The sequence below is a fragment of the Prionailurus viverrinus genome, chromosome D4, assembly GCF_022837055.1.
Source record: "Prionailurus viverrinus isolate Anna chromosome D4, UM_Priviv_1.0, whole genome shotgun sequence".
In the NCBI taxonomy this organism is placed as follows: Eukaryota; Metazoa; Chordata; class Mammalia; order Carnivora; family Felidae; genus Prionailurus; species Prionailurus viverrinus.
Window position 1 is genome coordinate 71,106,769 of NC_062573.1, and position 19,992 is coordinate 71,126,760.

The 19,992-nt window shown below is 39.5% G+C and overlaps 1 protein-coding gene across 2 annotated transcripts in view; it reads left to right on the top strand.

Annotated features, from left to right (window-relative positions):
• Positions 1-1,512: 1,512 nt before the first annotated feature.
• Positions 1,513-19,992, top strand: part of CARNMT1 (carnosine N-methyltransferase 1) — a 43,717-nt gene continuing 25,237 nt past the window's right edge. Inside the window, exons 1-4 of one of the 2 annotated variants that reach the window (XM_047830410.1) lie at positions 1,614-1,748; positions 9,069-9,148; positions 9,648-9,843; positions 10,675-10,838. In XM_047830410.1, the coding sequence (XP_047686366.1) occupies positions 9,135-9,148; positions 9,648-9,843; positions 10,675-10,838 (374 nt within the window). In that variant the 5' untranslated portion in view covers positions 1,614-1,748; positions 9,069-9,134. Of the gene's footprint in view, positions 1,749-9,068; positions 9,149-9,647; positions 9,844-10,674; positions 10,839-19,992 lie in introns of both variants that reach the window. The other variant, XM_047830409.1, reaches the window with a different exon arrangement.

A 19,992-nucleotide genomic window follows, 5' to 3' on the forward strand; every position in this document is an offset into this window, starting at 1 on the left:
TTCCCAGGATGATGAAAAGTATGTTGCTGATTATCATTATCCATAGCATTCTGGCCGATATCAATTAGGTCATTGAGACCTATATCAGTGCATCAAAATTATTACATAGGTAATTTGCATATTTGTATGTGCAATTATATATGAAAACAGTATTGGTTAACAGTTAATAATATGAGAATATATATATATATAACTTCCAAATACCAGTTTCTAAGAAAAATATGCACTGGATAGAAGTGGAAGAATGGGCAAGAAATTGATATATTGTGTCTGGGTAGGGGATAAGACTGGCTAGAAAGGTAAAGAAGCTTCACATTTGTAACTCTTTGTATTTTCCTTTTGAATTTTGGAGCATATATTACTGCATTACTATTCAATAAATACTTTAACCTTTGATAAAAATCTTGTATAAAAATGTAACATTAATATAGACTAACCACAGGACTTTTTAAAGCATTGCTTTTAAATTATTAAATTCTGAAAATATGAAGCCACTTCCTTTTCAATATCATTATATGTTTTTACTGAATTTGTGGTCTCTGGGCATATTTAACTCTTCTGAAAAAAGCACTCTTTCCCCTTTAGCACTTTTTTGTAAGACTGACATGCTGAGTGACAGATAAAATTGAATAAAATAAAAAATAAGTTATTTTCTAAGAATAGTATTAAGTGTGAATGTGGGGGGGCACCTGTTTTAACTATGAGCTCGGAAGCAATGAGGCAAAAAATGTATAGAGAGGAAGAAGAAAAAGAAGTTAAGGCTGGCATTGTTAAGGACCACCGTTGGAGGCTACTGGCACCAGCGCTGAGGCATTATGGCTCATGGGCACTTCGGCTACCACCACCAGTCAAGGCGGGATTAGGATTTTCGCAAACTCCTCAACACTGAAAAGATGATGGTGTGTCTCTCCCCGCCCTCCCCGCCCCCCCCGTAATTACAAATGGAAATGTATTTAGAAAATAAATTAAGATTTAAATTAGGGTGGACGCAAGACCTTCCCTCTAGATTTTCTTACATAAAAATTCCTAATGAAGTCATCAAAGCTGACCAGTGTTTCTGTTTTCCCTTCCTATAGACTTAGTTCAACTGCCTGTCCCCAAATCCAGCACTCGCAGGCTCTTAAACCCAACCCACGCCGTGTCTCGCAGGTGCCAGCCCCACCCCACCAGGGATTCCCCCTCCTTCGCTCCTCCCACCTGACCCTTCGCTCCGCCCATCGGGCGCGCCGTCCTTACGGCAGCGCGCGGTCGCCGAGGCCCGGCAGCAAATGAGCGCAGGCGGCCGCGGCCCTCCGTCGTACCCTCGCATGCGCATGCGCGCTCGTGCCGGGCGCTCCTGAAGACCTGGCGGAGCCCGGCGCGGATGGAGGCCTGAGGGCGGCGGGGGCGGAGCGCACCGCGAGCTGGGGGCATGTCCGCGGCGGGCGCCGTCTAGAGGAAGGCCGAGCAGCCGCCACCACGCTCTCAGTCGCGGCGAGACGCAAGCGAGCCAGGCCTAGGGCCGCGGCGGCGATGCAGCGACGGCGGCGCCCTCCGCCTCCCGCTTCTCAGCTGCCCGAGGGCTGCGGGGGAGGCGGCGGCGGCCGCGGCGGGAGCGAGGAGGTGGAAGTGCAGTTCTCCGCCGGGCGTTTGGCCTCAGCCGCGGCGGTTTCGGCGGCGGCGGCGGCCGCGCGCAGCACCGAGGAGGAGGAGGAGCGGCTCGAGCGCGAGCACTTCTGGAAGATCATTAATGCCTTCCGCTACTACGGGTAAGAAGCCCGTGGCGGACCCCGGCGCAGCCCATCGAGGTGCCCGCTGGTTGCGGCGGACCCGCCGGAACGGGGGCGCCCGCCGCGCTCGCCCTCGGCCGCCACGCCTCCGGGGCACCCGGACCGGGCCGCCAGATCTGACCTCCGGGCCCCTGAGTCACCTCGTACCACGTTAGCCCTTCCCGGCCCTGCACAGCCGCGTGTCTGCCGCGCCGTCTGCTGCTCAGCCTCGTGTCTTCCAACCTCAGGATCAGATTAGCTCTCTTGCCTTTCATCCCTCGTTAGAGGTTTGGCTTTGAGGCCGGTGGGGGTGACCGGAAAAGTGCTGTTAACAATTGCAGTAGAAGATGATGGTGGTAAAATCGTCCAGTGCTGGGCATGATCTGTATGTGTTGTCGATGTCCTCCAAACTGAACACACGGAGAACCCAAGTTCACCTACACGTGGGATGCCGTAGGACGAATTTTCCCAAACTGTTGGCCAGTTCTTGTGAGAGCTGCGTAAGATTTCCACCCCAACCCCCTTGGCGCTTTGAATGTACAGGCACATTAGTGGTGAATGATGGCGCTCAATGTCTTTAACTGGTGGGTGAAATTAAGGTCGGAGGTGGTCCGGATGCTCTACAATTTAAGTATTAAAGAGGGAAATGAGAGAAGGCACAGCAAAGAACCGCTTTTATGATCTTTTCTTCGGCAAATATGTATCGAATTCTCACTGTGGGCTGGGCACGGTGGTAGGACTTTTAAACTCCCTAACTTCCACTTTTCTTTTTTAGATAGATGTTAAAATAGCTTAGTCGCAAAATTCTAATTCCGAGATCTGAAAGGGACTTAGATTTTTAGGTAAATATAGCACTTTCATTCGTGTTAAGAGATGAGGCCACCGACGGCTGTGTTCTGAGTCTGCAGTTGGAATGAGATACACGGACATGACCTGCACAAGTAAAACTTGTTCCCTTAGATGGGCTCCTGCTGTGCTTTATGCAGACTTCTTTTTTTTTTTTTTTTTTTTTAATTGCTTGACTGTGACCTCTTCAAGGGCAGGGACTGATCCTTATTTATTTTTGTGTCACCAGAGCTTGGCATATGTTGTTGAAGCTCTATTTTTAACAAATAAGACAAGTAGTAGCAAAGAAATGCGTTTGTCATTCCCAAGTAGTCTGAATTTGTGACAGGTCGGTAGTTTGTTACTTTTTTGAGTTGGGAAACTTGCTTAATAAAAAGTTAAAGTTATTTAGAATCTGACTACATTTGTAACATGACGTTTTGAAATGCAAAGATCTTGGTGAAATAATTTACTGATTAAACCCAAGCACAGGAACCGTGGACTGCATTACTTACGGAGCCCAAAAGGGAAGTAACTCATATGGGTATTTTACTTAGTATCAACACAGGGAGGAAGGCAGAAAACCACAGAATTGAATTTGATGCAAGTATTGTGCCTTCAAGAATCACCACAGGGAGGGGAAACAACTGACCTTAGATTTAGATAGCTAGGAGAGGTAGGTACAGAGAAGTCTGGTACATTTTACTATGAAAATTCTAGAAAGAATATTGGAATATTTTCTGGAAATACAGTGAATCACAGTGGACCCAATTAGTTAAAATGTGTGTTTGTGCAGATTCATATATAAAATTGATACTTATGATTAGGTATCAAATGGGCCTTTTTGTGAGAGCACAGAGACCTTTGATCTGGCAGGAGGGCTCAAGTGTGGCGATATAGAGAAGAGTGCTGGTGTGAATGTTCTGGTGGTTGTGATAGTTTCCTATACTCATCCCTCTGTTTAATGTGGGATTGAGGACACTTTCACTTTTTAAAAACAATCCTTTTTATTTGTGTGTACTCTTTTTTTTTTTTTTTTTAAGTGTTTGTTTATTTGAGAGAGAGAGAAAGAGAGAGTCCCAAGCAGGCTCCTATCAGTGCAGAGCCCAATGCAGGGCTCTGTCTCATGAAGAGTAAGATCATGATCTCAGCTGAAATCAAGAGGCTTAACTGAGCCACTCAGGTGCTCCTGGCATGTACTCTCTTGATGAAACATTGAAATAGACTGAAAATGGTATTTAAAAAATGTGTTTGAAAACATCACTTGAAGGACTAGGGGGTATGGAAAGCATTTTGTAGCAGAAAATACTCTGAGTTGTTACAGTCCAACATTTTATGATCTTCTAGACCTGCACTGTGGTACCGTAGTCACTAATCACATCTCGCTAAATTTAAGCTTAAATTAATTAAAACTTAATAAAATGTAAGATTCATTTTCTCAGCCTCACTAGCCACATTTCAAGTGCTTTTCAAATGTGGCTGGTGGCTGCCATATTGGACAGTGCAGATGTAAACCTTTCCATCACTGCAATACGTTCTGATGGACGATCCTGTACTGAAGCTTTAGCGAGTACTTCTAAATTGTGGAGTTTACTTTTACTGCTAAATGTCTTTTAGTTATTATATAGGAGACTTAGATTAAAAATCACAAGGCAAGAATTGTCTTGATTAATGTTTTTCCAATGGCTTCCAACTTTGTGTTTCCTACAGATTATGCATAGATGATGTATTTTGATTAAGGCAAAAACGATTCGAGTATTGTAGCAAATAGCAAAAAAAAAAAAAAAAAAATTTGTCAGTCCTAAAATGAATGAAGATCCTTGGTCATGGAGAAGATACGACAGTTAAAAAATCAAAGGTCTCGTCAGAAACATCCTGCTTTTAGAAATAGCAATTAGGTGAGATTCAAAACATGGAGAGGTAAAGTTCTTTTGTACAGGTGAAGGAATAGCCATATAAAGAGGCAAATAGCTTGCCCAGGCTTACACAACCAAGTTGTGGTAGAGTCTGGCCTGAAATCCAGAATTGTTCACTAAGATTTTACCCTGCATTAGTAAGCAGTGATACTTAGTAAGACAGTTTTAACTGTGAGTTTTGTTTTTTTTTTAATGTTTATTTATTTTTGAGAGAGAGACAGAGACCGAGGTGAGCTGGGGAAGGGGCAGAGAGAGGGAGACACAGAATCGGAAGCAGGCTGCAGGCTCTGAGCTGTCCTCACAGAGCCTGACATGGGGCTCGAACCCATGAACCACAAGATCATGACCCGAGCCGAAATCGGACACTTAACCGACTGAGCCACCCAGACGCCCCTAACTGTGAGTTTTTAATAAATATTTAAAATGGATTGAGACAGACTTTCCTTCTGAAAAGATAATGCTTTCCCGTTTGGAATTCTAGAGTAATTCAACAGGTGCAGAGGAATGGGTCTATGACCTTGGCCCTTGGCTCAGACCCAGCAGTATCAGACCCACGCTGATGAAAGGAGACTAAATCAGAGTTGGGGTCACTGCCGAGACCAGCCTTCCGGAGAGAGCTGAAGGAAATAATATCCCAGAGCTATCCCAGGAAATAATGGCTGCTCACTCTCCTTTCTCCCCTTAGCCACCAGAGGATATGGCCTCTTGCCACTGAGTTCAGAACCAAGGAGAGCCTGAAGGTTATAAAAAATTCCTTAAAAGCTGTTTGGGAAACTTTGTTTAAAGGGCCAGGCAATGAATGTTTTTAAGGTTGAAAGGCTAGGTAGTCTCTTACAGCTATTTAACTCTGCCCTGTATGGAAACAACTGTCGGCGGTATGTGAACAATTGGGCATGGCTATGTTCCAGTAAAACTCCTTGTAGAATGGGCCTAGTAACCAGGGGGCCATAGTTTGCCCACCCCTTTCTTAAAGTACATTGGTAGGGTAAGCATCTTTAGAACAGTGAAGCTAGCCCCATTTAAAATAATATAGTAAGGGGGCACCTGGGTGGCCCAGTCAGTTGGGCGTCTGACTTCGGCTCAGGTCATGATCTCTCGGTTTGTGAGTTCGAGCCCTGCATTGGGCTCTGTGTTGACAGCTCGGAGCTGGAGCCTGCTTCAGATTCTGTGTCTCCCTCTCTCTGCTTCTCCTCCACTCATGCTCTCTCTCTCTCTCTCTCTCAAAAATAAAGCTTAAAAAAATTTAAAATAATGTAGTAAGGAGTAGACTCTCTTCTCAACTTCTTTTTTTTTTTTTTTTTTTTAAATTTTTTTTTCAACGTTTTATTTTATTTTGGGGACAGAGAGAGACAGAGCATGAACGGGGGAGGGGCACAGAGAGAGGGAGACACAGAATCGGAAACAGGCTCCAGGCTCCGAGCCATCAGCCCAGAGCCCGACGCGGGGCTCGAACTCACGGACCGCGAGATCGTGACCTGGCTGAAGTCGGACGCTTAACCGACTGCGCCACCCAGGCGCCCCTCTTCTCAACTTCTAAGACCTCCCTTATTTCAAGAGAGACACTGTGGGTGTATGTTATGGATAGTTTGGCACACCATAGAGTAATCAAGGGTTAAAAGATATGCAGCCTCTCATCCTGTTCTGTGTTGTTAACATCACTTCTGTATCAGTAATTGACAGCAAATACGTGTGGGCTCTTCTGACCAATCTATAACTTACCTCAACTACCCTGCAAACGTGGAAATTAAGTAGTCTTCATCGAACATCAAAAATGGCACTTAGGGAACATAACTGAACGTATATTCACTGCTCTTTGCATATGCTGAAATCTGGAGATTCAGTGGGGACAAGACTGTTTTTTAGAATTCATAGGGAGTGGTAGACTTAGGCCGGGTACAGCATTCCCAGGGAGCAGGCCTCTTAGGAATCTTTGGGAGACCTAATGAGGGCCTGGGAGAGGTAGTGATTTGCAGACAGTTTATGAAGTAGAATCAAAAGGATCTGGGGCCTGTGATTGTGGGATCTGTGAGAAGAGGCATTTTAGGATGACTCATTTGTTTCTGACCTGAGTGGATGTATGGTGTGCCATTCATCAGCCATATGGGAAGAAGTGCCAGGTTTTTTGGGGGGATGATCGTGTGCTACATTCAGTGTGTCTGTTGAATTTTGAGGTGTGCTGAGAGGAACGTTGAGCGGCATCCAGTGGCCAAGAATACTAGAAATGAAGTACTGTAAGACTGTTTTCACCATTTGACTGTGAGCTGTAAACCTTCACAACTCCACTGTTTGCCTAACACAGTATGGTCACTTTTAATTATTCTTTAGTGTCATAATCTATTTTATAGGAACGCAAACTGATGCATTCCTTCTGAAAATCAGTTTGTGTTAACCTGAAAAATACTTATTCTTTTTTTTTTACTTTTTTTGAGTTTATTGATTTTTGAGACAGATAAGAGCATGAGCAGGGAAGGGGCAGAGAGAGAGAAGGAGAGAGAGAATCCCAAGCAGACTCCGAGCTGTCATCGCAGAGCCCGATATGGGGCTGCAACTCACAAAACTGAGATCATGACCTGAGCCGAAACCAAGAGTCAGATGCTTAACCGGCCGAATCACCCAGGGGCCCCTACTTATTCTTTCTAACTTGGTAATTCTTCTTTTGGGAATTTGTAGTATTTTTTTTTTTCTAAAATACAGACCAATTTAGAACAGAAAGTTTATCATATAGACAAGTGAAAGTATCTAGATGTCCAGTGTTTGGGAAATAAGTAAATTTTGGTTGCATAGATGGGATAATGAACAGTCACTATATAGTCTTTTGTGCTGTAGTCATTAGAGAACTTTTTTTCTGATCTGGGAAAATTCCTTTGATAAAGATGAAGGATTACAAGTGCTTCTGAAAGCTTGGTGTACATGTGAATCATTTGGAGATCTCGTTAAAAGGCAGATTACATTTCGGTAGGTCTTCGGTGGGGCGTCGGATTCTTCATTTCTAATTACCTCCAAGTGATCTGCTGTTCTGTGTATCACGTTTTGGCTAGAAAAGCACTTAAGTGACTTTGTCTTAACGACAAGGAGAAATGTCAAAAAGTTAGAAGTGATTGCCTCTAGAAGAGGAATTATTAGTAGCTTTTTTTCCTGGAGGACTTTTACTTCTCTACATTTTTTTTTTTTTGTATTTTCATTATGTAAATTAGATATACCTACTATATTTGAGCTATGTTTCAGGCCCTGGGCTAAGTGATATGTGTGCATTATTTTGTTACATTTTCAGTAAAATCCATTGGGTTGGCAGAGGAGTACTACGGTAGCCACCTCATGGAATTTTATGGAGATTTTCCAGAATAATCCATGTTTAGTGACTTTTGATGTAGGGCCTGGCTTTTATTAAATCTCAATAAATGACAACTTCTGTCGTCGTCATCATCATCATCATCATCACTGTTATGTATTACCTTGTTTTGTGTATGAGACAATTGGGGCACAGAGGAAGGAAGTAGCTCTCCAAGGGTTGCACAGCAAATAGGTGGCATAACCTGAATTTCAATTCATATATGTGTTTTGACCCCAGAGCTCACTATTACACTGTCTCCAGGGGGAAAAAAGCAAACATGCATGCAGCCACTGCCAATTTCATCTATTCACGTTACCTCGCCATTCCCTCCTCGCCCCTAACTACCAGAGCCACCACATTAAGCTTCTAAAAGCACGGTCAGGTTATTGCTTTAGTCAAGAGCTTCCTCAGAACGTAGTGATGTGGCATAAAAATGAGAATTATTTGGATGAATAGAAAGGTTCAGTCAATCAAATGAAAAAGTGCTTTTCATTTTTATTTAGTATGGAGTAAATGCCAAAGAGTGTTTAGAAGAAACATAAACATTGACTGACTTGTTTGGATGTATAAAATGTAAAGAACGATACAGTGAATACCCAGAAATCTAACACCTGGGTTAAAAAAAAAACAAAAAACATCCTTTCCCTTTCCCTTCAAAGAACATCGCTTTATTGAATTTTCACTTACTTGCTTTCCTTATAGTTTTTCTACTTGTATTCAGTCCCTGTAATGTATTGTTTATTTTTATAAAAGGTGGAATTGTACATTACGCATTTTTCTGCAACTTGCTTTTTTCGACAAATACTTACATTCGTGAGTTTTATCCATATTATTGTGTCTAGTTGTAGTTTATTAATTTAATTACCTTCCATTGTATGATTATACAGTACTTTCTTCATTCATTTTACTGGTGATGGACCTTTAGGTTGTTTGTTGTTTATAACAGTGCTATTAAAAAGATAGTTTCTTGGTGCCCATTTGCGAGAGTTTCTTGAGTATGTGTCTAGGACTATAATTGCTATGTCATAGGGAGTGTGTGCATTAAGATTTACTGGGAAATGCTAAATTATTTTCCAGAGTGGTTGTACCAATTTATGCACCTACCATCAATCAGTATATATATGTATACATATTTATATATCCCTATAGTCAGGCTTTTAGATTTTGCCCATCTGATTGATATAAAATGGCACTCATTGCAAATGTAATATTTGACTTTTTTAAATGATGGTTTTTTTTTTTTTTCAGATTTTATAAATAGATAATCCCCAAAGTGACCTTTAGAGTTATCTGGAAACTTCTGGATTGCAAATTATGAATAATATCATGTAAATTTCATTTTTTTGTTGTTTACTACTTTTGTAGTGCATAAGATCTTTTGTGATTTTTAAAAATTTAGCTTGGTTGGCTGTTAGTTAATTTCAAAACACATTTTGTGTATTCTAAAATAATTTCAGAGCAGTATTCTGCTCTGATAGATTTAAAGCATTCAACTAGTTTGCTGAAAATTTTAAGCTTGGAAATTAAAATCATAAAAATAAACTCATTGTACGTTAATCCTCTTCATGTTTTCTTTTACCCCCCAAATGGTGCAGATGTTTACTTTGCTACTTATAAACTCTTTGTCTTTTGTTTGTCTAAAGAATTTGTAATAAGGTGAAAATATAAAATTTCTAAGTTGGTATCCTTTAAGAAACCAAAAGATTGTAAATAACAGGACAGTATCCAACATTATAAGGAATAATTGTACAGAAAGACAACCTTAAAATAAGATTGGCCCTGGTGAGAATTCTTTCGCCAATTTAAAAAACACCTTTTATGTTTTAGCACCAGTATGCATGAGCGAGTGAACCGAACAGAAAGACAATTTCGATCACTTCCAGATAACCAACAGAAACTACTTCCTCAGTTTCTTCTTCACTTGGACAAGATTCGGAAATGCATTGATCATAATCAAGAAATACTACTGACCATTGTGAATGATTGCATACATATGTTTGAAAATAAAGAATATGGAGAAGATGTATGTGAAAGTTTGTTCTATTTTTATTTTAGGGTTTAACCTCTGTCTTTTGAGGTCTTTATCTTTCTGGATTTCATTTTTATATTTTGCATGAGTCATTTGCTCTACTCAGAGAGTATTTTCACTTACATGTTCAGGCATTTGATTAGGCTTAATAGGATAGTACGCCAGAAACTGGATTTGTTCACTGATTTTTTTCCCTAAAAATAGTAAGATAATTGTTGCCATATGGATATACATTTCACATAGTATTCTGACTGTTCTAGCATGTAGAGTTAGTGACTTAAATATTTGTAAACTTTAGTAGCCGTGTAAAATTAATTTCCCTTGCTAAACTCCTTGTCAGTATCTTGTATCTATTGATATTTATCTTTTACTTTAAGAAATTATTTTCACTTCTAAATCTCAAGGGACTGGCAGTAATAGAAACTGAAGTCCTCTTTTTGTATCCACAGGATAGATACAGTTGGGCCACTCCAGTGTGAGCCTCTCCATGCTGCCCCATCAATGACCTGGAGGGACTTTCTCCCCTCTCTTAGAGAGAGATGTTCCGTCTCCATAGGAGCTCAGTTCTGGTCCTCTCCTGAGTAAAGACTGCTTAATTATATGGTGGTTTCATGATTAATGGACCTTAATCTATTGAGGGTAGAAGTGAGACCACCAAGCTCTTTTCATTTAGGATCTCAAGCTGCACTTGAATCCCGGTTGAGGTGAGAGGCTAGTGATTTATCCACTAAACCATCTATGTGGCCCCTGAGTAGCATGTCTGTGTGACCATATCCAAAATTGATTACTTTGTCAGAAGCTAATTGATTTCTGTTTTTTAAACAGGGGAATGGAAAGATTATGCCAGCATCTACATTTGACATGGATAAATTAAAATCCACACTGAAACAGTTTGTGAGAGACTGGAGTGAAACCGGGAAAGCAGAAAGGGAAGCCTGCTACCAGCCAATCATTAAAGAAATTTTAAAAAATTTTCCAAAAGAGAGATGGTAAATAGTAATTTATTTTTAACCCATTTCTTTAAAGAGAAGCACTAAGTTTTTCTGTAAGAAATGTCACAGTCTTGATTCATTTTTATAGTTGCTATGTGCCTGTATTTTTTCATATATGGATGTGTGGTCTTGTGTGTGTTTTAGATGGTTTGTGTGAAGCTGTGGTTAACATTTTGAATACTCTTTGCTGTAGCACTTAATCACTCTAGAAATTTGTAAGGTTAGATGTTCATTATCAGTGATGTTTTCCTTTTATAATTTGCTTATGGCAAAGCAAAAAGCTTCAGACTAATTTAATTTTCCTTATTACGACAAACTTGTAAGTAAATAGGGGATTTATAGCTTAGAGCAGAGATTCGTCACTTTTTTGTGCCATGAAAACCCTACGCAGGCCACTTTTCTGAATAACATTTCTGAATGGATCAGATAGAAGGCATAAGATTACCAAGAAACCAATTTTGAAGCACAGCTATAAAAATATTTAAAAAGCTAATTTGTGCTAGAACATGCTTTGTTTGTATCCTGTATTGCACTAAATCAGATCTAGCAGCAAGTATAATTACTGTACTTTAAAAATGCCAGTGTATGTGTTATTTTGAGAATCTCAACAGCTTCAAAATAACAGATAAGTTGCATACATTTTACACTTCTTACATATTCTCCCTAATCACCAGTTCTTAACATTTTACACTTACTTCATTATTTCTTCTTCCTACTTCCCTCCCTCCTTCCCCTGCTTTATAAGTATGTCTAAAACCACATATATGCACAGCTACTATTTGAACCATTTGAGAGATCAATTTGTGTGTGCATTATGTTTTGTTTTGTTTTTTTTTGTTTTTTTTACCTCTTAATACGTCAGAGTTAATTTCTGAAGAATAAAAATATACATAAATACAGTGCAGTGATCAGGTGGAAGAAAATTTAATACTGTCTTCTAATCTACAGTCTGTATTCAATTTTTATAAATTATCCTGAAAATATTCTTAATAACATTTCTTTCTAGCCTAGATCCAGCCCTGGATATTGTATTACATTTCATTATAATATTTTAGTTTTTAATCTGGAACAGTTCCTTGGCCTTTCTTTTTCTTTCATGACATTGACATTTGTGAAGAATACAAGGAAGTTATTTTATACACTGTTCCTCAGTTTGAGATTATCTGTTTCTTCATGATTGAATCTGGATTATATGTCCTTTTGAAAATAATACATAATTGATACATAATTGATGTGTTCTTTTTAGGATGTCACATTTGGAGTAGTGCAATGTCTGTTAGTCCATCAATAATAATTTTAATTTTGATTACCCATTCAGAATGTCATTCAGTTTCTCTACTGTTCGGGTACTGTTTCTCTTCTTACAACTAATAAGCAGTTTCTGGGGAGACACTTTGAGACCATGCAGTTAATTTCCTGCTCCTCCTCAAACTTTCTCTGCCTTAGAGTTGTCAGCCAGTGAGGATTTTTGCATGAACTAATCTATCCTGTGATGGTTATGGAATGTTGATTTTCTTTTTTTTTAAGATTTTTTTTCTTAACATTTATTCATTTTTGAGAGACAGAGCATGAGTGGGGTAGGGACAGAGAGAGGGAGACACAGAATCTGAAGCAGGCTTCAGGCTCTGAGCTGTCAGCACAGAGCCTGACGTGGGGCTCGAACTCACAAACTGTGAGATCATGACCTAAGCTGAAGTCGGATGCTCAACCGACTGAGCCACCCACGTGCCCTGGAATGGTGATTTTCTAACTTTACAATTATCAGCATTCTATTATATCTGTAAACTATTACCTGAAAGGACTAATGGTTCCTATTTTATTTAGTGAATAATGATCCATTACTGTTGGTTTGTTGTTCAAATTGCCTCAGCTTTAGCCAGCAGGAGTGCCTTCAAGTTGGCCCCTTTGTCCTTTCAGCATGGCCCAGTTGTTTTTTAGCTCTTCCTTATTTCTCTGGCACAGTAAAATATTTTAGTCCCATTGTGTATCTTCCCGACTTTAGCCTTGGAATTGGATGTTTTTCCAAGGACTCAGTTCCGTCAATGTGGAATGGTGTATAGAAACCAAGATCGGGCCCTAGGCATTTTTGTTGTTACTAAGATGTCACTGCTTTTGAGCCTTTTAGTGGATAGAACACACACACACATATTAGAAATCATTAGTTCATACTAATCCCTTCATTTCCAGTCTAACCCCAAAGGTTTCCTTCTTGGCCTCCCTGTTCCCTATATCTGTCTGCCTTTTTCCACAGTAAGAACCCTGGCTTCTGACAACATCAATACATTTACTCATTCACTCAATCCTACAGTACTCACATAAGGCTTTCAGAATTGCTACCTCCATACCACTATGAAAAACAAACTACCCACATGAGTTTAGGATTTGCTAGCAATTATTTTTTCCCCTAAACTAAGGTTATTCACAAAAATATTCTTTACAGTTTACTCAGAGTCACTTCCTTTCAACCCCCTACCCTCAGTGTGGTTGTGTGTCTAATTTGAAATTCAGTACATCATGGTTTATTTCTGTTTGCTTTCAGTTTTTAGGGTTGTTCTGTCCTCCCCCCATTCTCCATCCTTGCTGGTATATATTTATTTTTTTGATTCATGAGCTGTCAGCTATCAACTTGTGATAATCAGAAAAAGTGTCATTCCCTCTCCTATTCCTTCGATAGCCCATCTCTTCAATCCTCATTCTCAATCCCACACCCCATGTAGGTAATCAGTATCATTGATTTCTTGTTTGTCCTTGTTTTTATTTTTTGTTTCCTATGAATGTAAGCAGATACAGGTTTTCTTCTAAATTGACTCCTTTTTTCAAACGCAAAATGTAGCAGCCTGTATATTTTATGTTGCATTCTGCTTTTTTCACTTAACAGTTTATCTTAGAAATAGCCAATTGTTGGGGCTCCTGGCTGGCTCAGTCGGTAGAGCATTGACTCTTGATCTCAGGGTTGTGAGTTTGGGCCCCACGTTGGGTGTCAAGATTACATAGTGTTAACAATTAATGACCATATGCATGTGTATTTTTGTACTGTTGAAAGTGTATCTTTAGTGTAAATTCTTAGACATGGGATTACTGAATCTGAAAGGTAAATGGATGTGGGACATAAGTGTATTGGTTACCTGTTGCTATAAAAGAAATTACCACAAGTTTAAATGCCTGTTGCTGTAAAAGAAATTACCACAAATTTAACTGCTTAAAACAGACACATTTATCATTTCACAGTTTCTGTGAGTCAGAAGTCTGGACATAGCTTAATTGAGTCCTTGGTGTAGGATCTTTAAAAGGTTGTGTCAGGATGTCTGGTGGGCTGTGTTCTAATCTGGTGGCTCGACTGTGGAAATATCTGCTTCCACACACACTCATGTTGTTGGCAGAATTCATTTCATTGGGGTTGCAGGACTGAGGGCCCTAGCTTCCTGTTGTCTGCCGTGGGAGTCTGCCTCAGCAGTTTCGTCTTGTGAGCTTTCCTCAACTGGTCACTTACTTCGCCAGGCTGGCAAGGAGTCTTTAGAAGCCTTCATTGGAGTTTTTATGATATGATGTTATCACACGGTGACTGTTGGTTAGAAGAAGCAAGTCATAAATCCCTGCACACACTAAAGGGAGCAGATTATAAAAAGGTGTGAACACCAGTAGGTGGGGCACTTTAGGCTCTGTGCCACAGTTATTGCCACATATCCCTATAAGGGCTGTACTGTTTCGCCTTCTTGTCAGCAATGTACAAAAGTGCCGGTTTACTCACAGCCTTGCCACACACTGTGTGTTCACAATCATTACCAAGCTTGTAAACTTGCCAGTCTGATGGGTGGAGAATCGTATTTTGGCCTACTTCTTACTTGCATTTCTCTTGCTATGAAAGAAATTGACTAGTCTCATATGTTTAAGGGCCATTTTATACCTTGTTTTGAGAAATACATATTGGTGTTTTTCCCCTCCTTTTAAAAAGTTGAGGTGAAATGCATATAAAAAATGTGACAGTTTTAAAGTGAACACTTTGATGGTAGTTAGTAAATTAACAGTATTGTGTATCCATCGTCTCTTACAGAGTTGGAAAACATTTCCACAACCCACAGTAAATCCCATACCCATGAAGCGGTTACTCCCCATTCTCCTTACTCTACCCCTGACTTCTGTTTGTCAGAAGTTTGACGATGAGTTGCCTAGATGTGGTTTTCTTTGTATTTATCCAGTGTGGGCTTTGTTTTGCTTTGGGAGACTTGGGTAGATATGTATCGCCAAATCAAAAATCAAAAATTGTTTGCTTTTATTTCTTTCCCTTTTGGGACTGAATCGTATATTTATGAAACTGCTTGACAGGGTCTGTAACGTGTTAGATGGCTCTTTTCCCACTAATTCTTTCTATATTTTAGTTTGGGTAGTTTCTATTGACCTTACTTGAATTTCACGAATTCTTTGTTATGCCAATCTGTTGATAAACCCATTGAAAGACTTCTGTAATTCTTTTTTTTTTTTTTTTTTTTTTTTATTTATTTTTGGGACAGAGAGAGACAGAGCATGAACGGGGGAGGGGCAGAGAGACAGGGAGACACAGAATCGGAAGCAGGCTCCAGGCTCCGAGCCATCAGCCCAGAGCCTGATGCAGGGCTCGAACTCACGGACCGCGAGATCGTGACCTGGCTGAAGTCGGATGCTTAACCGACTGCGCCACCCAGGCGCCCCAAGACTTCTGTAATTCTGATACAGAATTTTTAAAAAATTTCTAGTACTTCTATATACACATACCTTTCTTTTTTTTTTTTTTTTTTTTTTTTTTTTTTTTTTTTTTTTTTTTTTTTTTAAATTTTTTTTTTCAATGTTTATTTATTTTTGGGACAGAGAGAGACAGAGCATGAACAGGGGAGGGGCAGAGAGAGAGGGAGACACAGAATCGGAAACTGGCTCCAGGCTCTGAGCCATCAGCCCAGAGCCTGACGCGGGGCTCGAACTCCCGGACTGCGAGATCGTGACCTGGCTGAAGTCGGACGCTTAACCGACTGCGCCACCCAGGCGCCCCACACATACCTTTCTATGTGTGTTCTCTCTGTGCTGACATTTCCTTTTTGTGCATGTGGTCTACCTTTTCCACCTGATGTTTTAATGTATTTTTTATGTTTAGGTTTTAAAATTTTTTATTTTTTTTAATGTTTATTTTTGAGACACACACACACACACACACACACACACACACACACACACACACAGAGTGCGAGTGGGGAGGGGCAGAGAGAGAGGGAGACACAGAATCCAAAGCAGGCTCCAGGCTCTGAGCTATCAGCACAGAGCCCAATGCGGGGCTCAAACTCCTGAACCGCAGGATCGTGACCTGAGCTCAAGTTGGATGCTTAACCAACTGAGCCACCCAGGCGTTCCTATTATGTTTATTTTTAAATCCCTGTCTGATAATTCCAACATATGTGCTGTTTGTGGGTCAGTTCTGATAATCGTTTCCTCTCATAGCGATAGGGTACATTTTCTTGCTGCTTTGCACGTCTCATAATTTTTTGATAGAATGCCAGACGGTGTATGTAAAAGAACAGTAGGAACTGAAGTATATTGAGAACCAGAAAAGAGGCATTCTCCTTATTCTGGCAAGCCATGAACTTGGGAGGTTGACTGAATCTCTTAAATGTTTTTAATATTTGATATTATTGCATGTATTAGCTGCTTCAATCACTTAAGAAAAAATGGTCTAAACCTTGCATCTAGAAATGTGGCAATGTAACCATTGTCAATTTCTAGATTGAAATAGTTTCTAAGTTTTCATCTGCATCTCACCTTTTACTTCATTCTTGTACATTGATTCGTGTACATTGATTTTACGATCTTTCCTGAATTAATTGATAGGAAGTTGTTTGCAATATTAAGACTCGGACTCTCAGAGCATGAAAATATAGTTATTTCTTCAGCTGTAAATGACCCACTAGGTCCACAGGAAGCCATTTGTATATTGGAACTGTCCTCTGCCAAAGATAAGATTGAGGCTCTTTTATTTAGTCAGCCTTTTACATGTAATGACAGCTAATCCACCTTGTTTGAATATCTACACATCTGTGCCATGCAGATTGTAGCTCAGTACCATGAAAATCACCCACTGTATTTCTCCTTGTGGTCAGTAAATTTTTGACCCGCTGTGTTCTTAACATCCAGTTGAGGGGATAATAGATTGATTATGTACTTGTGATTCCTGTATCATTTAAAGCTTTCATTCTTTTATTCCATTGTTGATGACAGTTATGACACTTCACTGATTTTCAGTTCTGTAAATATTTCTTCAATCAGATTTATAGTGTTCTGGGTCTGAAACCCAGATATAGCTCAGTAAGTGAGTAACGTTGGAAGCACAGTTGAAATTATTATTCCAGCCATGTTACCGCTCCTGGAAAAAAAAAAAAAAAAAAAAGACCAGTGCTTATTTCTACATGTTCAAATAGCCGATCTATAAGATTCAGAAGTAATATAGGTAATAATTCACTGATTGTGCCCTGCAGATATAATTTAGGAAGAAGTTTTCTAATGACATGTTTTTGTAGAAAGAAGTTTATCCATAGGCTTCAAAGCTAGGCAGATTCCGAATACTTCAACTACTAGAAATGCTTGACATGTATGCTACTCACTCACATTTTTAGTGTCCGCAGACTTGTTAATACATTTTGTATTCCAAGTTTGATCAATGAGGATACAGTATACTTGGGGTTTCTAATTTTTTATAGCACTGACTCTTCATGGCTTTTATAGTCTTTATTATGTTTGGGTTGAAGAGGATTTGTCATAGATGAAATTGTGTGATCTTTGTGATACGTGGAAGCCCCCCCCCCTTTTTTTTCCTGCATGTATTGTTTCCTTGTTGGATCTATGACTTGCAAATATTTTCTCCAACTCTATAGGTTGTCTCTGCACTTTATGATGTCCTTTGACATACAAAATTTTATAATTTTGGTGAAGTCCAGTTTATCTGTTTTTTCCTTTTGGCACTAGTGCTTTTCATGTCATGTTTATGAAATCACTGCCAAATCCAGTGTCCTGAATACTTTCTTTTTGTTTTGTTTTTAAGTTTATTTATTTATTTTGAGAGAATGAGAGAGAGAGAGAGAGAGAGAACGAGCAGGGGCGGGGCAGAGAGAATGGGAGATAGAATCCCAAGTAGGCTCCGTCCTGTCAGCACAGAGCCTGACGCAGTGCTCCGACTCAAGAACGGAGTCGAAACCAGGAGTCGGATGCTCAGCTGATTGAGCCACCCAGGCGCCCCTCCTCAGTACTTTCTTCTAAGAGTTTTATAGTCTTAATTCTTAAGTTTAGATCTTTGATCCGTTTTGAATTCATTTTGTATATGGTATAAGGTAAGGGTCTAACTTCATTTTTTTTTTACATATGGATATCCAGTTTTCCCAGCACCATTTCTTAAAAGACTGTCCTTTCTGCATCCAATTGTCTTGGTTCTGTTGTTGAAAATCAATTGACCGTGCGTGTGAGGGTTTATTTCTGGGCTCTCTATTCTCTTCTGTTGGTCTATACATTAGACCTTATGTCAATGCCATAGTATTGTGATCTCTGTAGCTTTGTAAATTTTGAAGTCAGGAAGCTTAAGTCCTTCAGTTTATTATTTTTCAAGGTAATTTTGGCTTTTTGGGACCCCTTGCAATTCCATATGAATTTCAGAATCAGGTTTTCCATTCTTGTGAAAAAAAGGTGTTGGAATTTTCTTAGGGACTGTTAAACATGTAGATTGGTTTGGATAGTATTGACATCTTAATGGTGTTAAATCTTCCTATCCATGAACACGGGATGTCTTTCTATTTATTTAGATCTTTAATTTCTTTCAGCAGTGTTTTATAGTTTTCAGTGTACAGGTCTTTTTTTTCCCCCCTTGGTTGGATTCCTTCCTTAAGTATTTAGTTCTTTTGGATGCTATTATTATAAATGGAATTAACTTTCTTAATTTTTTCTTTTGGATTGTTCATTGCTGATGTATAGAAACACAGCTGATTTTTATGTGTTGATTGTGTGACCCTGCAACTTTGCTTAACTTATTAGCTCTAGGAGCTTTCTTGTGGATTCTTTGCAATTTTCTAATATACAGGTTCGTGACATCTGCAAGTAGAGATGGATTTTTACCTCTTCCTTTCCCATTTGAATAGCTCTGGCCAGAACTTCTGGTACAGCATTGAATAGCAGTGATAAAAGGGAGCATCCTTATCATGTTCCGGGTCTTTCTTTCACTATTGAATTTGATGTTTTTAGCTGTAGGTTTTTCATAAATACCCCTTATCATTATGAGGAATTTTATCTCTATTCCCAGCGTCCTGAGCGTTTTTATCAAGAAAAAGTGTTGCATTTTATCAAATACCTCTTCTGTGCCAAGGGAAAAAATCCTCCCTCCTTCCTTTGTTCTATTAATGTTATGTTACATTGACTGATTGTCTTATATTGAACCACTCTTGCATTCCTGACATAAATTTGCATTTGTTCATGGTGAACAATCCTTTTAATAGTTGTTGGGTTCAATTTGCTAATATTTTGTTGAGGATTTTTACATTTATAAAAAGGGTATTCTTGATCTGTTCTCTTTTTCTTTTGTGAAAACTCTTGTGAATTTTCTTTTCCTGTGATGTTGTTACCTGATTTTGGTATCAGGATAATGTTGGTGTCATAGAATGAGTTAGGAAGTGTTCTTTACTTTTTTGGGAGTTTGAGAGGAAACGGTGTTCATTTGTCATTAAATATTTAATGGAATTCACCTCTAAAACCATCTGGTCCATGGCTTTTCTTTATTGGGAGACATCTTTACATCTTTGACTAGGGAATATTGAGGTGGCAATGTTGAAATATGCTTTTAATTTTTCTTTAAGATATGAAGTCTTCTTCCTCAATAACGTTTGTTTTGAAAACTGAGGGCTCAAGTTGGAATAAATAGCTAAAAATCACACAGTTGTTAAAGGCTATCTTTGTTTACTTTAATACATGCTACAGATTTTCTTATCCTACATTAGGATAACAGTCAGTTAAGCATCCAACTCTTGATTTCAGCTCAGGTTGTGATCTTGCAGTTCGTGAGTTTGAGCCCTGCATCAGGCTTCATGCTGATAGTACAGATCCTGCTTGGGATTCTCTCTCTCTCCCTCTGTGTCTCTGCCTCTCCCACATGCAT